Below are 24,221 nucleotides of genomic sequence, written 5' to 3' on the forward strand. Positions count from 1 at the left end.
TCCAAACACGGAGAGCACTGGTGTTCAAACTGAAATCCTATCTGCACCAGCTATGCCTCAGCTCTCTTGGTGGTCCCATCGGGAAACTACATATTAACTTCTTCAGTGCCAAGTGTCTTGCCCACAGACCCTGCAATTCTGCCTTTTAAATATGTGAAAATCACTTTTTATCTCTCTTGCGTTCAAGAGATTTAAAAAGCATTTTCTGGATTGCTATTTATTTTCCAAACCAAGAAGGGAAAAATGCAAAAACGTGGTAAGTGATTCAAATCACCATTGCAATGATTGGCCCAGATTTTCTTCCTCCATTACATTGTTCCATTACATAAAACTAAAGAACATAATTTTAAAAAAATGTATGATAAAAAACAGGCTAATATCTATACAATCAGTCAAGACAAATTATCAATAAAAGTACACATTTCATATGACAGCAGAAAGTGAGACTGTTGAAATTTAAAATGAAAAACAAGATGAACCAGAATCAAAAATTCTGGATTTTTTTAAATCAATAATCGTTTCACAATAAAAGTTGTAACAAGTTTGTTCGCTACTTATCCATATACTCTTAACGATCTAGATACTCCGAGCTATGCCTAAATCAATAATCAACTGATTTTTAACTCCCGCAGGATGTTTGGCAAGCCTGGAGACAGTTTCAGCGGTCACAACTTGGGTTGTAAGGGTGCTACTGGCATCACCTGGGCAAAGGCCAGAGATGCCGCTACACATCCTACAATGCAGAGCACAGCCCCCACAACAAACTAACCCATCCTCAATGGCAGCAGGGCAAAAGGGTGGATACTCTACTCTGACTCCCTCAAACCCAATTCATAAATGAATTTTTGAAAGAAGAGGCAGCATTTACCACTCCAACTCCACTACCTACTCATTCTTCCGTTACTTTGCTCTCTTTCCATCCCTAGAGCCCACAGATAATTTTTATTAGAGCTCCATGTGGCATTTTCACTGCCAACCACTTTTTCTGTCCTAAAATTATTTCCTTATTTTTCTTGTTAACTTCACTTTCTATATCCTATCACTCCAATAACTCCTCTGAACCTCCTGACCCAGCCTTCTTTCCTTTGTCCACCATTAAATACTGATGTTCCAAACTATGGGAGGGACCTCAGCCCTTATTAACCTCTCCCTACACACAGTTTGCCTGGGCAATCACATCCACATCCATCTACTCCCGTGGCTTCTACCCCCATCTGGGAAAAACCTCTCTTCTCAATTCCAGAAGCTCTTTCCTTAATAGAACATGATGTATTTTTACTTTATTTCACTGGTATGTCAAACAATATAGCCTAAGCTGACTTCATTCTCTTGTTCCCACTAGAATTACTTCTCTTCTATTTGCCATCCCTGTGGATGGTAGGTATCACAATATATCTAGTCAATCCACCCAAAAAAATCTGGGAATCACCTTCTATCCCCCAAACCACCCATAAAGTGATTTGATTTTTAAGTTCTAACTGCAATTCAAAATACTTTCTTGTTTCAATCTTCCAAATAATTTGACAGCTTATCTTAATTCCATTCTGGCTTCAGTCATTATCCCTTTAACCCAAACTTCAATTTTCTTTCAAAGATTCTCTCTTTATATAACAAAAAGTCTAGATTTTATGATGCAGCACACGTGTATCTTTCCAACTGTATGCTGCCCAACGACCTCATTTCAAGCTACCTGCAGGTCTCCAAATACACAGTGTTATTAGGCTTCCATTCTTTCCATTAATAGATAAGGAAATCAATGTGCCATAACTGAGCAATTACACAAAGTATCCTAAAATATGAAGGTCAAATATGCATATGACCTGCAGCAGTTCTTCTATCATTTTATAAAAATATCTTGGTTCCCAACAGTATTGACAAATCATAATGCTTTGACCCACATTTCCATATTAACACATTTTATGAAACATGTAAGGAAAGGGAGAAGACTGATGAGCTAAAGCGAAAGAGATGAGCAGCCTATAAATGGATATTATTTGATCTTGAGTTGCCTCAAATGGCATGAACTGTTGACAGGGCATTAGAAGAAAGAATTTTATTCACCAGCTAAATCCAATTTAGAAGCCTTCTTGTTTTCCTTTCTAGGTCAGAAGTATTTCTTAGCATTTTTCAAAACTCAGCGATTTCCAAATAAAAACATACTACAGCCACATGATGTGAAAAAAAAAATCATAGTTTAAAATTTTCCTTCTAAAACATTTTGATTCATTATTAATGATTCTATTAGGAAAGAGAGCAATCCTTTGGATTAAGTAAAAGTACAAGATGTGTTTGGGGGGCAATTTAAACAAAGCTAAGTCTCAGAAAAAAAAATAAGTTTATAGTTGTTCAACAATAAAATCACTCTCCAATTTAGATAAACTGTAATTGAGAAGAAAGTTAGTTAAGGATTAAAAATTGCTGTTTCCTTAAAATAAATGAGCTACAAGAATATATAGTACAAGAGAGAACAGAGCCCGATATTTTATAGTAACTATAAATGGAATATAACTTTTAAAAATTGTAAATCACTACGTTGTACATCTGAAATTTATATAGGATTTTATATCAACTAGACCTCAATTAAAAAAAAACTAAAATAAAACCAGGTATCTGCTGATGAGTACAAAAAAAAAAATTAAAAGTTCTTTATTTTTATTTACATAAAATGGGCTAGATTTCATTTGAGTATTTTTCTAAATATGGCACAGTTCTCTAAAGCTGATAATTAGAATATTCGTGGTCTGATCTTGAATTCCCCATTAACTTATAGTTTTGAATCTCTGTCACTTAACCATCATGGGTTTCATTTTATGTATAAAAGGGAAGAATAATGCCTATTATATTTACTATAAAGGGATCTGGTGAGGGGAGAAAGTCAGTAGAATTGAAATATTCCAATATGTTTGAAATGTTCTAGAAATAATATATTTCAAAATAAAAATGGAGCAGTTAGGAATATTTGCATTCTTGACATTTTGTAAAGTGTACATTTCAAATCTCACTAAAGTGTGCTTCATCTAACTACTTTCTGAAGTAAGTTTAAAAATGAAATTTTATCTAGCAACTTGTGCAAAGTGGCACTACTAGCAAAGTTTCTAATCCTTATATCTTAAAGTACTTTACACAATAAATTTGGGTTTTACGATTTTCCAGTCTTTTTCTACTGGACTTAACACATTCCAAGCATGGAGTGGGTTCCAGATTTCCTGATATAAACTATAAATCAAAGGACTAGATGCTAAAGAACAAAAGCTTGTACTGGGATAGCTGAATAAAAAGTTGTATAATTTTGTTCACTAAAACACACTTTCATGTGTAAAGGTACTAATACACTGTTGAGAATTTCAATACAGATATACACAAGTACCATGTACATGGTGAGTATAAATATCAATGTTAACTGAAGACACAAGATCATGAACTATTTATCCAGCACCCGCCCCCAGCCATAGAGAAAGACTCATGTGTCCTGAAATATTTCAGTTCTCTTACCTATGAACACCCACTTGTACAACCAGAAAGTTAAAGAGCACAACCTTCTTTAAGGCCCAATTACCGCCACCTTATTCACAAATAATTCCGGATACAATCTTTCCTTGAAGTAGATAATGTCAAAATTATATGGTGTTGTTCAAATGATGACACCAAATCCTCACTTATAAACCAGAAGCAAATCTAATGTATTTTTAAATTTGTTCTTGAAAACCATTCAGAGAAATTAAGTTATGGAGTCAGTGTTCAAAATACATGCAAAGTCTTGACATCCTGATTTACTAGTGCTGATTTATAAATAAATAAATTTTAAAATGGCAAAGGCGGGGCAAGTCCTTAGCTACTGCTGGTTTCCAAAACTGAACAAGATATTGCTATATATGAACATTTTGTCCCAGTAGAGAAATCAGTTTCTTCTATGATGAATTTTTAATTAAAAAACAAAGTATAGTTGCTGTTACTGTTGGTGTATTCTCCCTTGCATATCTGGGGTAATGACTCCTGAATTTAGCCTGGAAGTAAAGGAGTTAATATAACCTAGAGAGTATATTCTTTTTAAAGTTGCATACAAAAATTAGATTTAGAAATATATATATGTATGTGTACATATATAAAATAGCTACATAGAAATAAGTAACAGAAATAGGTAAAATATTGAATTTATGTCTTGTATTTATGCCATGCTACACATAAGCTTTTATTTAACACTGCCAACTTTAATACTTGATTATATCTTTCATTAATAATTCAAATTTTAAATATGACCAGCATGATCGCCACCTTGCTTTAATATAATTACATAATACCTACACTGCTTCAATATAACTAAGTTTACTGCAACACCTTGGCTTGACATTATTTTGAACAGCTTTCTTGGGAGAAGGCAGCATAAAATTCTGCAGTATGCTGATATTCTTTAGGCATTAAGCATCTATGGGAACGAACCAAAGAGTACTAAAAATAAAGCAGAGTAAAAGTGCATGCCATTTATGAGATTCATTACGTTTACTTACATGCCACTTCCAGAGATGCATTTCGACTCACAGCTTCCCCAAGGTAGTTCCTTGCAACACACACGTAGCTTCCTTCATCAGGTTTACTTCTGCGCCCATGCACAATGCGCAAGAAGAATAAGGATCCGCTGGGCAGAAGCATCCTGTGGGACCGGGGATCATCCTTGTCAGTCTCCACCCGCTCACCATCCTTGTACCACTCAATGGTGGGTGTTGGCCGGCCCTCAGCCTTACAGTTCAAAGTGGTAGGCTCTCCCTTGGAAACAATGACATCAGAAGGGTGCTCCACAATCCGCGGGGGGAAGTCTTCCTGGCGAAGACGAGATCCTACGAAATGGGACAGAATGAAGACGAACTTTTAACATTTCCTCATCTATAACTTTTCTTTCATTTAGGATCATGTCGATGAAATTAAACTATTCAATCACTCCAAATGCACTTACTACTATTTTATTTTTGCTTTGGTCTTTGTATTTTATCCATCTCATAAGCCACCTCAAGGCCCTCGTGGGACAAGATGATAGAGCAATACATTAATGTGTTAATTCTAATGAGTCAGGGGTAACATGTACCAGGAGTCCTGACAGACAGAAGTAAAAGGAGCATGAAATTTTCTTTTGGAACCAATAAGTTAGAATGGGTACTAAGATGAGTGAGGCTGATTTCCTGTCCTTAAAGTGCTTACTATGTACCTGGGGAGTAACCCAAGTGGGCAAGTACCTAGACTACACACACAGAAACCATTTATCATGTTGGCACTGTGTATCAGAGTCAACACAAAAAGGAACCTGAACATTATGTACAAATAATAACACAATTTATTAGATGAGGAAGAAGCTTAATGACACAAATTGCCCAGAACTATAAAGGAAATATGCAGTAGAAGACAAGATTTGAACCCAAGTATGTCTGACTGAGGAGCTCAAATCATTATGTTAAAATAAGTACCACATGGAGGTCTAAGAAATGCACTGCAGGAAAAAAATCAGGAAAAGTAATGTTAACTCTAACTAGAGCATAGCCTCAAAGTCAGAATTTAAATTAAGTTGTAAAGAATGAAAATAATATGTCAACTGAAGGAGAACGACATTCAGACTGAAGAAACAGCATGAGCAAAAGGACAGAGAAATAACAGTACATGCATAACACATCTCATAACCAGGGAGAAATTTAATGTGGCAGCTGAGGATGAAAGGCAATCTTACATCCAGAGACAAAAAAGGGCTTAAAATATCATGCTAGGGAGTGTACTTTTATTCTATACGGCTAACTGATTTTGAGGGGGCAGTGACATGGCATGACATCTGTGTATTAGAAAGATTCTTTTGGTCTGCAACATAAAAGATGACAATGGAGGCAAAGACAGGTGAAAGTTACTTCAATATCCCAGAGAATAACAGGAACCTGACCTTGAAAAGCAACACTTAAGGTAGAAAAACAGAAGAAGACAGAAGGTCTATCATAAAATAAACACTTGACAGAATTTTGTATTCTACACAGTAAGGAAGAGTGAAAAGTAACAACTTTCTTGTGACTGTAGTGGAAGTGGAGCCACTAAGAAGTAGAAGGATTTGTGTGGTATTTTAAGACAAATTTTTCATAATGCATTGTGTTGAATATTTTAATTTATAAAGTGCCAGACACCATTATTTGTGGAAAAACCCTACCACTGCTGCAAATAATTCTAAAGGAGATGCTGAAAGAACCCTGTCTGGATACATAATGATAATCTAGATACGAGCTTTTAAAAGTTAACTCAAAATTTTCCAATCACCTAATATTAGTACATTTCTACTCAATAAACAGAAGTAATATTTACTCACCAATGTTATATATTCCAGCTTACTTTTGATATTAATTTCAAATTCATATTTTAACAAATGAAATTTAATTTCTTTTCTGAAGAAGATTAACTTTTAAAGGCTGCCGATTATCATTTGTTACCTCATCAGATCCAAGAAGGAAATTGTACAAGTGCTAGGTTCCTAAAGCAAGAGTAATTCACGGTACACAGGTCAGATTTAAGAAAGAAAGAAGACGAACTAAAAAGACCCAAAGTATTCAAATATAGACAGGAAATCACATCCTGCATCACAATAATAAAGAATGTTACTGTTACGGACTGAGGCCCTACCATAAATGAGGAAAACGAAGGATAGAGGAATTCTATTATTACAGAATATAAAAAGAAAGATTTTTAAAAGTAATAATTAAATATGATCTTCAAGTATTTATCTATTATTAACGAATAATAGCTTGCAACTCAGTGACACATTCCTAAATGTAAACGTTTGCACACCTAGCCATAGAAACTGATTTTAAAATGCACCAAGAGGTCTATGTTACTTTTCAGGGTACGGTAAGCCACAATCATCTTGTTTAGATATCTTCCTTGTTTTGCTCTGATCTCTCATATGCAATCATCTACCTTCTCTCTAATGCCAAAGTTCTATTATTATTATTAATTTTTTTTTGTCTTTTTGCCTTTTCTAGGGCCACTTCCCATGGCATATGGAGGTTCCCAGCTTAGGGATCCAGGTGGGTGTGTGAAATATATCTCCTTGTGGTTTTGATTTGCATTTGCCTGATAGCTAATGATGCTGAGCATCTTATATGCTTGCTGCTCTTTTGTCTTTTTTGGATAAATGTCTATTTAAACCCTTTGCCTATTTAAAAATTTGGTTATTTGTACTTCTATTGAGTAGTAAGAATTCTTCATTTATTCTAGATATAAGTCCCTTTTCAGGTATGTGATTTACATTGTTTTTCTGATTCTATAGGGTTTTTGAAGTATTTTTTTCAAGAACAAATATATTTAAATTTGATGAAGTCCAATTTATTTATTATTTCATTTGTTCCATGTGATTTTGGTGCAGCTGCCGGCCTATGCCAGAGACACAGCAATGCGGGATCCAAGCTGTGTCTGTGACCTACACAACAGCTCACGGAAACACCAGATCCTTAATCCACTGAGCAAGGCCAGGGATCAAACCTGCACCCTCATGGTTCCTAGTCAGATTCGTTAACCACTGCACCACGACGGGAACTCCAAAATTGTTCTATTATTAAAACTAAGTAAGTTAATTGTCCATGTTTTTAGAGTGCTATTTTCTATATCAACAGTTCTCTACATTATTAGATGGTTGGCCTGGATAAGGCTTGAACAGAACCTGAAAAACCCTAACTCTTATTAACTAAAACATAAAATAACAGACTAATAAGAGAAATAGAAGCAAAAATGATATTTAGACTCCTGCACATTCAGTAAGCACTCAAAGTATCATTTATCACCACAACATACGTAAACTATTCTAGTGCTATCACATGTGGATATTCTTCTAGTACCTTTATTCCACTCATAAAAAATTCAAAAGAATACCTACAATCTAAATATGAGGTAAAATTATCAAACCATTAAAAGAAATTATAGGAGCAAATTTTCATGACCTTGAGTTAGTCAAAACTTTCATGAATATGACACCAAAATTACATGGAACAAATGAAATAATAAATAAAATTGGACTTCATCAAATTTAAATATATTTGTTCTTGAAAAAAATACTTCAAAAACCCCATAGAATCAGAAAAACAATGTAAATCACATACCTGAAAAGGGATTTATATCTAGAATAAATGAAGAATTCTTACTACTCAATAGAAGTACAAATAACCAAATTTTTAAATAGGCAAAGGGTTTAAATAGACATTTATCCAAAAAAGACAAAAGAGCAGCAAGCATATAAGATGCTCAACATCATTAGCTATTAGGCAAATGCAAATCAAAACCACAAGGAGATATATTTCACACACCCACTAGGATGGCAATAAACCAAAACAAACAAACAAAAAAAAAAGTAACATAACGAGAATTGTCTGGGATATTGAAAAATTGAGAGCCTCATACTTTGCTGGGAGAATGTAAAATGGTACAGCCACTTTGGAACACTATCTGGAGTTCCTCAAAAAAAATTGGAATTAATATATGACCCAGCAATTTCACTGCCTGGTACATAAACCAAGAAAAATAAAACCTCATGTCCAGCTAAAATTTGTACATGAATGTACTATAACATTCATAGCATTATTCATAATATTTTTAAGTGTTAAGAACCCTAATGTCTATTAACTGATGAATGTATAAATAAATGTTATATATCCACATAATAGAATATCAATCAGCAATAAAAATGAAATACAGATACACACTATAATGTAAGTGAACCCTGAAAACATACTAAGTGAAAAAAGCTAGTCGCAAAATTATTCCACTTCCATAAGATGTCCAGAATAGGCAAACCCAAAGAAACTAAAAGGAGGTTTGTGGTTGTCCAGGGTACGGAAGGGAGGTGAGGTGTGAAGAAAGACTGGGTAATATTTAGGGGTTGACGAAAATATTCTAAAATTGATTATGGTGATGGTTGGACAACCCCAGGAAAATAATGAAAACTATTACATTGTATGTTTTGTGTTTGTTTTTGTTTTGTTTGTTTGTTTTTGTCTTTTTGCCTTTTCTAGGGCTGCTCCCATGGCATATGGAGGTTCCCAGGCTAGGGGTCGAATCAGAGCTGTAGCCACCAGCCTACGCCAGAGCCATAGCAACGTGGGATCTGAGCCGCGTCTACGACCTACACCACAGCTCAGGCAACGCCGGATCCTTAACCCATTGAGCAAGGGCAGGGACCGAACCCGCAACCTCATGGTTCCTAGTCGGATTCGTTAACCACTGAGCCACAACGGGAACTCCTCGTATGCTTTAAATGAGTAAAATATGTGGCACATGAATTATATCTCAATGAAGTAGTTTTTAAAAAGTCATAAGTAAAGGCATTGTGAATAAATGTAATACAAGGCATTGTATCAGTTCATGTTTTCTCTTAATGATACGTTATTTTCCTCATTCATAATTTGAAGTTTTAAATGCAATAATCATCAGGCTGGCACTAGCCAATAGGGCATAAAATAAAGTCAAGAGGCTATACCAGCCAGATAGATAGATGATTGATAGATAGATAATGGAGATATGCAAAAACACAGCTGCAATCTAAACTTTAAGATTTAATAAAAGTGAGGAAATTCATTTTGAACTCCCTTAAATTCAGGCATTATGCAACCATAGTAGTGACCCTTCAGATGGATAAGCCTTAGATAGGCCCCTAAATTCTTTAAAACTGTTTATAAAAATGGGTATTCTTGTGTAGGCAGGAGGGAGTAGTGGCGAGTGTGTCCACAGATTTCATCAAATTTTCCAAGAGGTCTGAGGCTTAAAATTATGAAGGACCACTAAAGTACTGGGACCAAAACACACCCATTATTTGCTTCAAAAATACAAGCAACAACAAAAATGGTGCCAAGTTGTCAGCCAAAATCATTTGAAACCAAACAGTAGAGGGGGCTGTTCCTCACATGCACCACTGAAACAGTTTAACCTTAAAAGCTTCTGATATCCAAGGGCCTATCAGAAATCCAGGATCCCCAGTTAAAGCCCAGACCTACAGAATCAGAATCTGCATTTTAACAAGATTGCCTGGCGATGCATATGCACATCAAAGTTTGAGAAGCACTGCTCTAAACAATTCAGTTTGGCCTTGAGCTAAGGATGGTTTAATGCTTTTAACATGTTAAAAGAAGAGGAGGAAGAAGAAAAGGAGGAAGAAGAAAGAAAGGAGAAGATGGAGGAAGAAAGAGACTTCATATTGTCTACAAAGCTTAAGATACCACCTGATACTTTACAGAGAATGTTTGCCAGTCCTGCTCTAGAGCACCTGCTCAGCACTTTCCATTAATAACTTTAGTTATTTACACTTTTTATAAAGGACCACATAAGTGTTTTCTCCAGATTTCAGATAAAAAAATTTTTCAACAGCAAGGGAAAAAAATACTTTGCTCATGTCAGAGGACATATTCTGGATTACTACTATTTGATCAGATAGGCTAAGCACAGTATCCAAATTACTATTTGCAATTCTAACTTTGCTTTGCTTGCAGCTAATGATAGCAAGTCTGGACATCACTTTATATTTCAGTTATGAATTGTGCAATAAAATAGTCAAGTTTCAATTTAAAATATTTTATTCAACTGTCCTTAGCTATTATAAAGAAAGACAATGAAAATTAGTCACGGTACTATGAACATCTGATATTTATTTTTATTGTCCAAGAAAATAAGCTATTAAATAGTCAAGTGACTTGTCCATCATTGAATAGCTACTAGCGGCAGAATTAAAACTCCAAGTCTTTCATCCAAAATGTGCCAGACTTGTTAAAAATGCGCACAAGTAGAGAATGCACACTGTAGAAGTTCCGACCATGGCTCAGGTCGGAAAGGAATCTGACTGGCATCCATGAGAATGCAGGTTGGATCCCTGGCCTCACTCAGTGGGTTAAGGATCCAGCGTTGCCATGAGCTGTGGTGTAGGTCGCAGATGTGCCTCAGATCGGACATTACTGTGGCTGCGGCTGTGGCGTAGACCAGTGGCTACAGCTCCGATTCGACCCCTAGCCTGGGAACCTCCATATGCCGCAGGTGCAGCCTTAAAAAAGACAAAAAAAAAAAAAAGAAGAAGAAGAAGAAGAAGAATGCACACTGCAACAAAACTAATTGCAAACCCCTTCTAAAATCGATTTCAATAAAACAAGTCAATGCCTCTAGTCATAATAGAATCAGAAAAATATTTCTTGTTTTTCTTGGCTTCTGCGACCTACACCACAGCTCATGGCAACGCCAGATCCTTAACCCACTGAGCAAGGTCAGGGATTGAAGCTGCATCCTCATGGATACTAGTCGGGTTCATTTCCACTAAGCCACGACAAGCACTCCCTTCCTTGTTTTTCAAAATGTGATTCTCAGACTACCTGCACTGAAACCACCTGTGGCAGATTCTTAGTCTCCACGGTGAACAGAATGCCTCAGAAGTTACAAGTGGGAGGGTCTAAGAAACTACCATGATAGCACGCCTACAACAAGGGCACGCACTTAGACCTTGCTAGATAAAGCACTCCACAGAAATATGAAATTAGCCAGCTAAACAAAGATGCATCTTTGAATAATGTTCTAAAGCACCCAAATTTACATAATGGATTATTGCTGCTTGTCAGAGGGTCTCAAGCAATGACGTTGTAATGATTTTAGTAAAATATTTAATAAAAACAAATTGAATGGTTTATTAGCTCTTTAAATTTTAAAGAATTGGAAGTGAAGTATAAATGAAATCATAATTCATGAATATATTTAAATTTAGTTTTATTTAGTCAATAACCACACATTTGCAGTGAGTGCTACAGAATTGTTGTTTTCAGAAGGGATTTCAATTACACGATATAATAAAGGAGGATAAAGCATCTAGAAGAACACCTGTTGATTTTACATCCTGTATTTAGAATTAAATTGCTTCTGCCTCATTATGCAGTTGGAATATAAAATTTCGTTGCACTAAGCTTTACTTTTTATTCATATACACCAGATAACCATATCTAGTTAAGCTAAACAACACATTTCAAACTTTTCTGAATTTTTCAAAGGGCAGGACAAATGCTTGGTAAATACATTTCCTCCAGCAAAATTTCTGCACCTCATCCATTCCTCTTTTTCTTAAAAAAATACATAATATTGCTTCTGGGTTCATAATAAGTACGTCTGTATTAACAAAATATTTTCCAAAAAAAAAAAAAAACTAGTAAAATAAAGCTAGCAAGCCTAACTTTGCTTGCAGCTAATAATAGCAAGTCTGGACATCACTTTCTGACTAGGCTAGAGATACTTTCTGACTAGAGATACTTTTCCTTCCCTGAAGTTACCCTTCACTAGGTTTTGGTTTTTTATTTTTTCGTCTTTTCTAGGGCCACACCAATGGCATATGGAGGTTCCCAGGCTAGGGGTCTAATCAGAGCTGTGGCTGCTGGCCTACGCCAGAGCCACAGCAACACCAGATCCGAGCAACGTCTGTGACCTACACCACAGCTCACGACAATGCTGGATCCTTAACCCACTGAGCGAGGCCAAGGATCAAACCTGCAAACTCATGGTTCCTAGTTGGATTTGTTAACCACTGAGCCATGATGGGAACTCCCTTTGTGTGTGTGTGTGTGTGTGTGTGTGTGTGTGTGTGTGTGTGTGTGTGTGTCTTTTCCTTCCCTAGGTTTTGAGGTACGTAGTACAATTAGAAAAAGTGAAGGCTGGATGACCCATCACAAGAAAGGAGGCAGTGTGGTAAGAATAAAGGAATGGGTTGTTGACTAGCAAATATTTATGCCTTGCTTTTGGTCAGGTACAAATTAACACCAATGTCTCACTAGTTGGTTTAGATGATGAAAAGAAATCAAATATATAGATCACCAGGATATGTACTAAGCACCAGTATATCCTATTTTTCACTTGTATAAACAATTAAAATATTCTTTCCAAAATGTACCCCTTAATACCAAAACAGACATACAGACCAATAGACCAGAATAGAGAACCCAAAATAAACCCAGACACCTATGGTCAATTAATCTTTGGCAAAGGAGGCAAGAACATAAAATGGGAAAAAGACAGTCTATTCAGCAAGAATTGCTGGGAAATCTGGGCAGCTGCATGCAAATCAATGAAACTAGAACATACCCTCACGCCATGCACGAAAATAAAATTCAAAATGGCTGAAAGACTTAAATATAAGACAAGGCACCATCAAACCCCTGGAAGAGAACATAGGCAAAACATTCTCTGACATCAACCTTAGAAATGTTTTCTCAAGTCGGTCTCTCAAAGCAACAGAAATAAAAGCAAAAATAAACCAATGGGACCTAATCAAACTGACAAACGTTTGCACAGTGAAGGAAACCAAAAAGAAAATAAAAAGACAACTTACAGAAGGGGGGAAAATAGTTTCAAATGATGCAACTGATAAGGGCTTAATCTCTAGAATATACAAGCAACGTATACAACTCAATAGAAAAAAGCCAACAACCCAAAGGAAAAATGGGCAAAAGACCTGAAGAGACATTTCTCCAAGGAAGATGTACAGATGGCCAACAAGCACATGAAACAATGCTCAACATCCCTGATTATTAGAGAAATGCAAATCCAAACTACCACGAGATACCACCTCACACCAGTCAGAATGGCCATCATTAATAAGTCCACAAATAACAAATGCTGGAGGGGGTGTGGAGAAAAGGGAACCCTCCTGCACTGTTGGTGAGAATGTAAGCTGGTACAACCACTATGGAGAACAGTACAGAGGTACCTTAGAAAACTATACATAGAACTACCATATGACCCAGCAATCCCACTCTTGGGCATATATCCGGACAAAATGTTCCTTGAAAAAGACACATGCATCCGCATGTTCATTGCTGCGCTATTCACAATAGCCAAGATGTGGAAACAACCCAAATGTCCATTCACAGACAACTGGATTAGGAAGATGTGGTATATATACACAATGGAATACTACTCAGCCATTAAAAAAGAACAAAATAATGCCATTTTCAGCAACATGGATGGAATTAGAGACTCTCATACTGAGTGAAGTAAGTCAGAAAGAGAAAGACAAATACCATATAATATCACTTATATCAGGAATCTAATACATGGCACAAATGAACCTTTCCACAGAAAAGACAATCATGGACTTGGACAACAGACTTGTGGTTGCCAAGGGGGAGGGGAAGGTAGTGGGGTGGTTGGGGAGTCTGGGGTTAACAGATGCAGACTATTGCCTTTGGAATGGATTAGTAATGAGATCTTGCTGTGTAGTACTGGGAACTATGTCTGGTCACTTATGATGGAACATGATAATGTGAGAAAAAAGAATGTATACATGAATATGTAAATGGGTCACCATGCTGTACAGTAGAAAATTGACAGAACACTATAAACCAGCTATAAAGAAAAAATAAAAATCATTTTATATATATGTATATATATAAATGTACCCCTTAAAACAAATCACATTGACAAGAGCGTTTCTTTTCTTTTCTTTTTTTTTTTTTGTCTTTTGCCTTTTTTGTTGTTCTTGTTGTTGTTGTTATTGTTGCTATTTCTTTGGCTGCTCCCGCGGCATATGGAGGTTCCCAGGCTAAGGGTTGAATCGGAGCTGTAGCCACCGGCCTACGCCAGAGCCACAGCAACGCGGGATCCGAGCTGCGTCTGCAACCTACACCACAGCTCACGGCAACGCCGGATCGTTAACCCACTGAGCAAGGGCAGGGACCGAACCCGCAACCTCATGGTTCCTAGTCGGATTCGTTAACCACTGCGCCACGACGGGAACTCCCAGCATTTCTTTTCTGAGATCATTTTTGTATTAATGTTTTTCTGCATGCTAAATTTTAGCAAGACTAGGCCGATCACTTTACACTAGATTTCTAAAGGATTTAAAGCTGTTACTGCTTTCTATTTTACCAAAATAAATCCTATTCAAAATTTTCTCCTCAGAAAGAAATATATCTCAGTGCCACTACAAATGCTGTCCACACTGATTAGTGAACTAACGTAGTTTGTCATAAAATGGAGTTAATCACTCCATCAAGTCTGTCCTTAAAACTTTTCTCTCTCTGAATTCTTCATGATGACTAAGTTCCAGCGTAATTCCCTTGTGAGAAAGAAAAGGGATAATAGAAACTTTTTTCCCCTAGGGGTCCTACGATGAGATAAGACTTGGCGAGAAAGCTAATGTCTGGAAAACCTAAAGATTATTTTATCCATTTGAACCTTACTGAAACTCTTTCAGGAAATGTCCTCACTTGGCAATGAATTACATAAATTCATTTTTTTCTTATTTGTCTTTTAATAATATTTCCAGGATTTTTTAATGATTTTTATTTTTTCCATTATAGTTGATGTACAATGTTCTATCAATTCCTACTGTACAGCAAAGTGACCCAGTCATACATACATACGTATGTTCATTACCCTCCATCATTTCCCATCACAAGTGACTGGGTATAGTTCGCTGTGCAGGATCTCACTGCTTATCCACTCCAAATGCAATAGTTTGCATCGATCACCCTCAGACTCCCAGTCCATCCCACTCTCTCCCCCTCCCCCTAGGCTAATTTATAACACTCATTTCTTCTGGAAGCACACCAGTGTTAAAAAGACATTTAAATTAGAAAGGGCATCAAAATTAAATTGAGGCCTATAAATACCACTTATTTATTACAGAAATTCTGAATGTCTTTTTAATGTCATAAAACTAAAGGGCCAAGGGTGTGAAGGGGAATTGACAAAGATAGGAGACATTTCTTGTCACACTTGGCAGCCTTAACTCAGAATTTCAGTTGCACAATATGGCATCTAGTATCCCAGTCTTCCAGGTCCAACTGGCCAAAGGCTGAGCTACCAGAGAGTCTGCTGTCCCAAACCCCATTTTATAGTTGAGAAGGAGAAAAAGAGAGAGAGAGGAGAGAAGCAAGGAACTGAAGTTTCTTTCCCCCAAACTGAGACTACAACACTTTGCCTTAGCTGTGAGTGAGCCCAAGCTCTATTTCCAGGATAACTTCTTCTTCTCTATCACTATACCTATTTACCCATATTTTGGAAGTCTAAGATAGGAAGTCTCAAGCACTCAATCATAGTTGTGGTTTTTTTGTTTTGGTTTTTTTGTTTTTGTTTTTTTCCCTTGGTCTTTGTATGATTAGGTATGTGACCTTCAGAAAGTTACCTAAACTTTCTTTTTATTTATTTGTTTATTTTTAATGTTATTCCCCCAATACAATTTTTTTTCTACTGTACAGCAAGCATAGTGACCCAGTTACACATACATGTATACATTCTTTTTTCTCCCATTATCATGCTCTGTCATAAGAGATTAGACATAGTTCTCAATGCTACACAGCAGAATCTCATTGCTAATCCATTTCAAAAGCAATAGTTTGTATCCATTAACCCAAAGCTCCCAATCCATCCCACTCCCTCTCCCTTCCCCTAGGCAACCACAAGTCTATTCTCCAAGTCCATGATTTTCTTTTCTGGACAAAACTTTCCTTAAAAAAGACACATGCACCCGAATGTTCATTGCAGCTCTATTCACAATAGCCAAGATGTGGAAACAACCCAAATGTCCATCGACAGACACTGGATTAGGAAGACGTGGTAAGTATACACAATGGAATACTACTCAGCCATAAAAAAGAACCAAATAATGCCATTTGCAGCAACATAGATGGAACTAGAGACTCTCGTACTGAGTGAAATGAGTCAGAAAGACAAATACCATATGATATCACTTATATCTGGAATCTAATATATGGCACAAATGAACCTTTCCACAGAAAAGAAAATCATGGACTTGGAGAATACCTAAACTTTCCAATGGTACTATTTCTTGATCCCAAACTAAGGCAACTAGAAAAGTAAATTTCAACAAGTTCATTGTTTTAAAACATGATCACACTCTTTATGGCTGTCACATCATAATGGACATATCTGTAAGAAAAGATAATAGGTAGCAATTTAAATTTATTACCACAGAGCAAATTTTTAAAGATATACATTATAGATTAATGTTCATACTTTTAACATAAGTGGAGATTATAAAAGTCTGCCCTTGATAGGTCTTGTGTCCACTATCAAAAGCAATAGTTGTCAAAATGCTTTCTTAGAGCACTCTCCAAAGGTTAACAATGATTTAACAGCTTTTATTTTAAAAGCACCCCCTGTAACATTTGGAATTTTTTCTTGAATTTCTATTAAATGTATTCATGTTACCAATAAATACATGGTCATTTAAACCAAAGACCAACTGGTAATATATAGATACTTATCTTACAAGTAAACATTTTATTCATTATTTAAAATAAAATCTTCCTCAGAGATATTTAAAATGTCCTTTCTTATTCAGAGTGAGTAGATTACTATTTCAGATTAAGTTAACTAAGGGAGATTTCATAAAACTTTTCCTTTGAATTTTAAAATTGTATGTCAAGCCTTTATCTGTGTATTCTTAACAGAAATTGCTGAATATATTAAAAGTGGAACACATTTTCCCTCTTTTTTTTTTTCTCTACCACCTCATGTTATTCAGTGCCTTTGTTACATACATTTTAGCTGTCTTCCGTAACATTTCATTTTCTGGCTACCTATATCCAATGCACTGAGCCACCGACCTCTTGTGAGCAGGTGGGTCCAGGTGACAGAGGATCAGTACACAGGGTGAAGACAGGTCTAGTTTGGGTAAGTTAGAATCAACAGCAGAAAGCAATCAAAAAAAGGGGTTAAGGACATGAGAGTGTGTATAGAAAACTAAAGAGAAATTTTGAAACCACAAATCTGTAAGTTTCCAGTTATGTTTTTAATAGTGATTTCCTCCTGAGAAATAAAAAACTAATTTCCTACTTTATAAATTCATTTCCTAACAATTCAGTGAGGAGCCAACATATTAACCTGGACATTCATCCAAAACTATTTCAAATCAATTTGCTACATCTTACCACGGTTGAAGGCATTCTTTAAAGAGTGATTTGCCACCAAATCAGAGGTTTTCATGGGTTATGCAGATTTGCCTTATAGTGACAAAAACAATCCATATTCCAGGAAGATATCTTTGAAATTTAGCTTCGTATTGTCTCATTTATTATATTTTGATGTGGTTTAAAAATTGCATTTGGCTTTACAAAAGATGAGGAAATGAATTTCCAACCTCATTCAATTGTTATTAATAATGTTTAATTTTCTAAAAACGGTCCATATTATTTGGTAGAGACTATGAATAGGCTTCCAGGAAAAAACCTTCTATGTGCATAAACTCCTAATGGACTGATAACATTTTGGCCTTCCATTCTATTTCCTAAGCAGTATGTTTTGAAAATTCTATGCTGTAGCATTAATCTTAGTAACTGCAGATGCCAAAAGTTCCAGTGTCTGTCAGAAAACACCATTCCTAATGGCACTGATATTTTACTTCTGTTAAATATTTAAATATTTAGTTTCTAAAAAATTTACCTAGAACTCAACATATTTTCCTCTAATTTGAAATATTCTATCATGAAGTTAAATTGAGGCTCAATGACTCTAATTAAAATTGCAAATGAACATCTTTTACTGTATAGTATACTACAAATTTTTTTTAACTGCAAATGTTAATACATTCCAGAAAATTTCTTCGTAGAATAGTGGCTAAATCATTACCCCCAAATTACAATTGTCATGAGCCAAATGTATTAGCTGCATCATCTCCAAGTCATACACACTCAATGACTGATTTTAGGCTTGTTCATTTCCAGCTGACATCCGACCATTGAAGAAGTTGGCCTAACGTATGAATCTCATTGCATTACGCCATTATCTTTTTAAAATACAGTTCTTAATCCATGACTTATGTGGAATAGGGGTAAGACATAGAACAGAGGATGACACCTCAGAAATTGGGTGCAAAATTTTGTGTGAATGCATACACATACCATTTTAAGAAATAACAAAGTACATCTTTGACAGTTAATATAGATTCTCTGTGAATAAGAGGACTGACTTGAAATAGCTCTTGTCCAAATCAGGCAAGTTTCTTGCCCTGTCTATACCTTAGATTCTGTACCTATAAAATACAGCAGTACCAACCTAAAATTATGAAGACTCTATGAGATTTTTCCACGTGCTGAGCACACAGTAAGCACTCAATAAATGTTCACTACTATTAGGATTACTAGAATGTGAAACCTTCTATTAGTATAACTTCTATCGCGATAGTCAAAGGAATATGTGACTCCACAAAGACAAAGGACTACCATCTACAAGACGTAGTCTTTGTCATGCAATAGGAAGTCATTCAAAATACAGCTTCTGTCTATCCCTCAATTGTGATTTTCTAGTACTGTCTGTTCCTACCTACCAAATTAAAGGTCATTCTGAATATGCCTTACCTACGTACCCCTGAAGGCTCCATGTTTCAACAACTCTGCACCTTAGATCATACTCTATCACATTCTAAAGATGAAAATACTAGGTGCTCAATCAATATTTTGTACAAATTTCATGAGAAAATATATCACTTTTGCTCTTCTCTCAGTGAAATTACAGGTAGTTAGATTTTGATCAAAAACCTCTATAACAGCTAAAGAATATTACTCCTGTGGTTCATGACAAATTAGATGAGTAGGACTTTAGTACCAGCCCTTACTGTCTAGGCATGCTGAAGAAATTATCTGTAAATTATATTTATTGGAATTGCTAAAAATATCAATACCTGGTAATTCTTTGTGTCTCCTTAAAAGTTTTATTGAAATAAATTATACCATACTGATGATATTTCTTTATGAAAATCTTGCAACCACTGTGTGAAAAATACGTAAGAAGAATCTACATTTTGATTACTTTTCCATTATAAACTTAAGGAGAATTAAGGACTATCCAAAGAATCTTTTGAGGGCACAATAACATGACTTAAGTGGCAAACAGGAACAGGACTATTATCAGAAACACTGTCTGAAATGAACTCTTACCAATAGTTTAAAGGAGTGGTGATAACAAAAGCACTTTCTCCCTTTTAAAGCAACATATTTCCTCCTAGAAATCTCTAAATTAGTTTTATGAAACTGTGTATCCTTAAAATAAAACTAAGACCTCTTGCAATAAAGAATAGTCAAAGATGGGTAGAGCAATCCCAAAGATGAAGATTTCCTCATTCATAGTGGGAACAGCCATATCTAATTTGTTTTTGTTTTGTTTTTTTGATGTTGTATGATCGCCATGTTGGAATTCTTTTTCTGAAGCCTATACCTTGGAAAGTAAAGGGAATATCAAATACAACTTACACTTACTGCTTTGTCTTTAACGATCAAGCTTAGAGTGAATGAGCTTTCACAGTTGACCAAACTGAATGGAAGTGAAAACATCACATTTCTGCAGTGGTATATGCGATCTGCACCTATATTCGATTTTGAGGTGTTTACTCCACTAAAAACACCTTGAACAAGATTATAATGCAGAACAGGTTGAAAAGAGGCCATGTTTAATCAGTTGCTAATGGCTCAGAGGCTTAGAATTAAACCTGTTAGTATTCAAATCTTTAGTATTCTGCCAAAAACCTTCAAGTTGGTATTTCGTCCCTCACTTTATGCACTGCATTAAAATAATAAATATAAATCTAAGAGTCTTTAAGAAAAAAAAAGTTTAATTAGTAAATCATGATTTTGATATGACTTCTTATAAGGAATACAAATGGGTAGTTAAATTTAGACTGAAAATCAGAGTAGCTTTAGTCTAGAAGATAAAGAATATGAGTTACTTTAATTATCAGGATACTTTTCATTTGGGGATCTACTTTCTCTTCATTTTTGTCTATTTGTGCTACCTGTTGATGCCTTTTAAAGGTGAGTGAGTGATTTAATAAAACTTTAAATTTCTTTTCAAGGGATGTCTTCTGTTTCAGAGGAAAATGACCACCAGATAACATCGTTGCTGCAACAGAAATACTGAGTGTAGTTTTCAGTTAAAAGTGTAGTTTTCAGTCTGCACAGAGAAAAACGAGCTTGTTTTTCTGCTGAATGGAGAAAAGCAGCAAATGGGAGTGCCATAAATGTTTTTAAATGATCTTTTTCTGCTTGAATTATGTTTCACTAAAATACATCAGAGATTCCGTTCCCTGAGTCTCTCAAAAAATGTCTGCAGTTCCTAGAAAACTTATGAAAAATGTTATTTTCAACTCAGTTCATTTACTTTGAAGCCTTATCACATGAGGGATCAAATGAAACCGATCATCCCCAGGTTTTCTCAGGTTATTACCATGAGGACATGGAATTAACCTCCATCCAGCCACTCTCAAAATGCAATGCTTTCTTGTCACAAAGCAAAAGGAGTGGAACACAAAGAATTTTTCTGGATTATGTTGAAGGGAAAGAAAATGCTGACAGGCAGAGGAATAAAAATGTACGGAGTTATAGTAATTCCTAAAGACAAGAATAACGATAGCTTAGAAAAGAGTAGTTATTTTTTTTAATGTAGGAAGTTGCTTTTCCAGTCAAGTACTCAATACATCACACTCTGACAAGGTGGATTTTATAAGAAACAAGCAGCAACTGAGAATCTGGAAGAAAAGGAAAGGTGTATGAATTTTAAAAGAGTATACTGATGTTTGCTTAATATTCCATATAGCTAACTCATTTCAGAAAAGGCAGCAGTAACTGTCTTGGGTCTTTTGGTCTGAGATGTCTAGATACTCATGTTGCAACAGAACAAAGGGTGGGGGAAAAAATGTAATTGTAATGTATACATGTAAGGATAACCTGACCCCCTTGCTGTACAGTGGGAAAATAAAAAAAAATAAAAATAAAAATAAATTAAAAAAGAAAAAAAAAATACAGCTGATACTTAAAAAAAAAAAGAACATTGTAACTGGTTACTTCTATATAAATTTCTATCACTAGGGGAAAAAAATTCTTTGCTTTATATGTAAACTACTGAACTAGAAGTTTGAATTGAGCCAAATAATTTCTGACTCAAGGCCCCCTAAGGTGTGTTCTTTAGACCTCTGCTCTTCTCCTCAATGCTTTCCTCAGGGTACCCATTCTCTCTGGACTGTGTCAGGTACCATTTCTATGACTACAAGGGCCAAATCTCTAGTTTAGTATCTCCAGTTAAGGAAAGCTCTAAGGTTGGTTTCAGGTGCCTACTTGAAAGCTCATTCACAACTGCCAATTCTATATATCTCACAATGAATGCCTTACCTCTTTCTTGTCACATGCCTCATCCCTCTCTCCTTCCTGACATAATGCCAACTTTCTTCAGGTCCCTTATACTAAAAACCTTAGTTGTAGGGTTTAACTCTTCAATTTATTTCATATCCACTAGCATAGATTCCTGTGGATTCTTCCTTCTTTCTCTCACTTTTTTTCTCTGCTGCTCACTTCCATCCCTCTCTAGACTTGATTTCACACTGTCATTATCCCAAAAGCCTTATGGTTTCTCAGTTGCAAGTATCTGCTTATTCCTCTCCCTCATCACTCCATACCTAGAAAAAAATATATTTGGATTTTAGAGAGCTGGGTATGACCCCCTTTAAACAAACAAACAAAGAAGTACGTGAGCCAAGTAAATTTTTTCAAACTTTCACGGAGTGCTCTAAATTCCTCTCACTCCCTTGGCCAGCAGAAATCATTTATTCAGCCAGCTGAATTACAAATTGCACTTTTCTAAGTCCAGCTTATGCAGCCAGGATTAAGCAAATTGCCTTGTGCGTTTTACGATGAAGCACAAAACTGAACCATCATGCCAAGGCTCGGCATTTATTTGGACAGCATTTACTCATGCTGCCATGATGTCTTTGCAACACTGATTTATAGTCAAAGGTGCCAGAACATCACTTACTGTATTAAAAACTTGGCTGCATTTCTCCATTTTCTGAGTCCACTGCAAATTTGAAAAAATATGTTGACTGCAGGGGAAAAAATGAGATGCAGAAAGAACCCTTGCTTATTGAGGTGACTTATACCTGATAAATGTATCTAAACCATCCACACTGATATCAAGCCTGTGGAGGAGCTTCCTCATATGAATCCCGAAAGGATAATACAGGCATTGATAATATCAGGCTGATGTTTCTCTATTAGACTTCTGAGTAATTTTAATGTAAAATAAAGAAATCCTATCTAGTAAACAGGGGCTTAATTTAATTTCTAAACATTCCTTGTGAGGGTCTTAGCAGAAAAAAAAAAAAAGAGGAAGAAGAAGAAGGAAAAAAGGAGAGAGTATGGTAGCCTCGATGTACTTAACAACTTAATGCTCTTCACCAGCATCAATATTTATGTGTCTAATACATGGAATCTGAACTCCAATGAACAAAAACAATGAAACTCAATTCGCAGTGAAAAGACACCCACTTTTTAAAGTCTCTCAACAATCAGAAAAAAGAAAATTTAATTAAGTCGATTAAAAATTTTAAAACTAAGAATGAATACAGATGCATAACAGTCTGCTGTTTAGCAGAAATTGGCAAAACACTGTAAAGCAACTATACTTCAATAAAAATAAATAAATAAAGTCTACCAGCAATCAGGAAACGAGGAGGGTGTATATCTGTTGTCATTAGTTTACAACCAAGCGATTTCTTTAATTATCCTCACTGGGCTTAACAAGGTATTAAACCCCCAATGATCAGTCACAGAAACAAAGGCATGAATAAGAGCACAATGTCTGACTTAGCCAGGCTCACCGAGCACCACCTTCATGTACTGATGGCTCTTAATGAAGACAACAGCCACCAATTAGACAACTGACAATTAGGTTGAAAACTGAAGTGTCAAAACAGGAACAAAGGACTGACCCCTGCATACTAAATTATTTTTAGGTGGCATTTAATCACTCGCACAACAGCAAAAGACAGATTTTGGGGGTCGCTCTTTATGACTACAGTGAGGAATTCTGCTTTACACTTTCACATGTTGCAAGCTTACATGTTAGCCTGCACGGGTGGGCTCTTTTTCTTTCCCTCTTCTAAAGTTTGCCAGAATCTAGCTTGATACATTCTTTCATTATGATGAACTTGTTGATGAATATACAATTAGAAAGATGGGCCCCAAACAGGATTTAAACACAGGATCTATGCAGATGGTGCATAAATTCTAGATTCAGACAGACCTCAGGTTTACTTTTAGCTTCTAGAGGACAGGCTATTTCTAAAGCAGAAGATATGATTATCAAGATTCTTCTTTTTTCCCCTTTTGTCTTTTTAGGGCTGCACTTGTGGCTTATGGAGGTTCCCAGGCTACGGGTCGAATCGGAGCTATAGCAGCTGGCCTATGCCA

At 35.8% G+C, this 24,221-nt stretch overlaps 1 protein-coding gene across 25 annotated transcripts in view; it reads right to left on the minus strand.

The window, feature by feature from the left end:
* The window catches only part of ROBO2 (roundabout guidance receptor 2), a 1,674,316-nt gene that overhangs the window by 531,300 nt on the left and 1,118,795 nt on the right, over positions 1-24,221 (minus strand). For all 25 annotated transcript variants that reach the window (XM_021071393.1, XM_021071387.1, XM_021071400.1 and 22 more), the window contains one exon: positions 4,506-4,832. In XM_021071393.1, the coding sequence (XP_020927052.1) occupies positions 4,506-4,832 (327 nt within the window). The remainder of the gene's footprint in view (positions 1-4,505; positions 4,833-24,221) is intronic.

This window comes from Sus scrofa, chromosome 13 (assembly GCF_000003025.6).
Source record: "Sus scrofa isolate TJ Tabasco breed Duroc chromosome 13, Sscrofa11.1, whole genome shotgun sequence".
In the NCBI taxonomy this organism is placed as follows: domain Eukaryota; kingdom Metazoa; phylum Chordata; class Mammalia; order Artiodactyla; family Suidae; genus Sus; species Sus scrofa.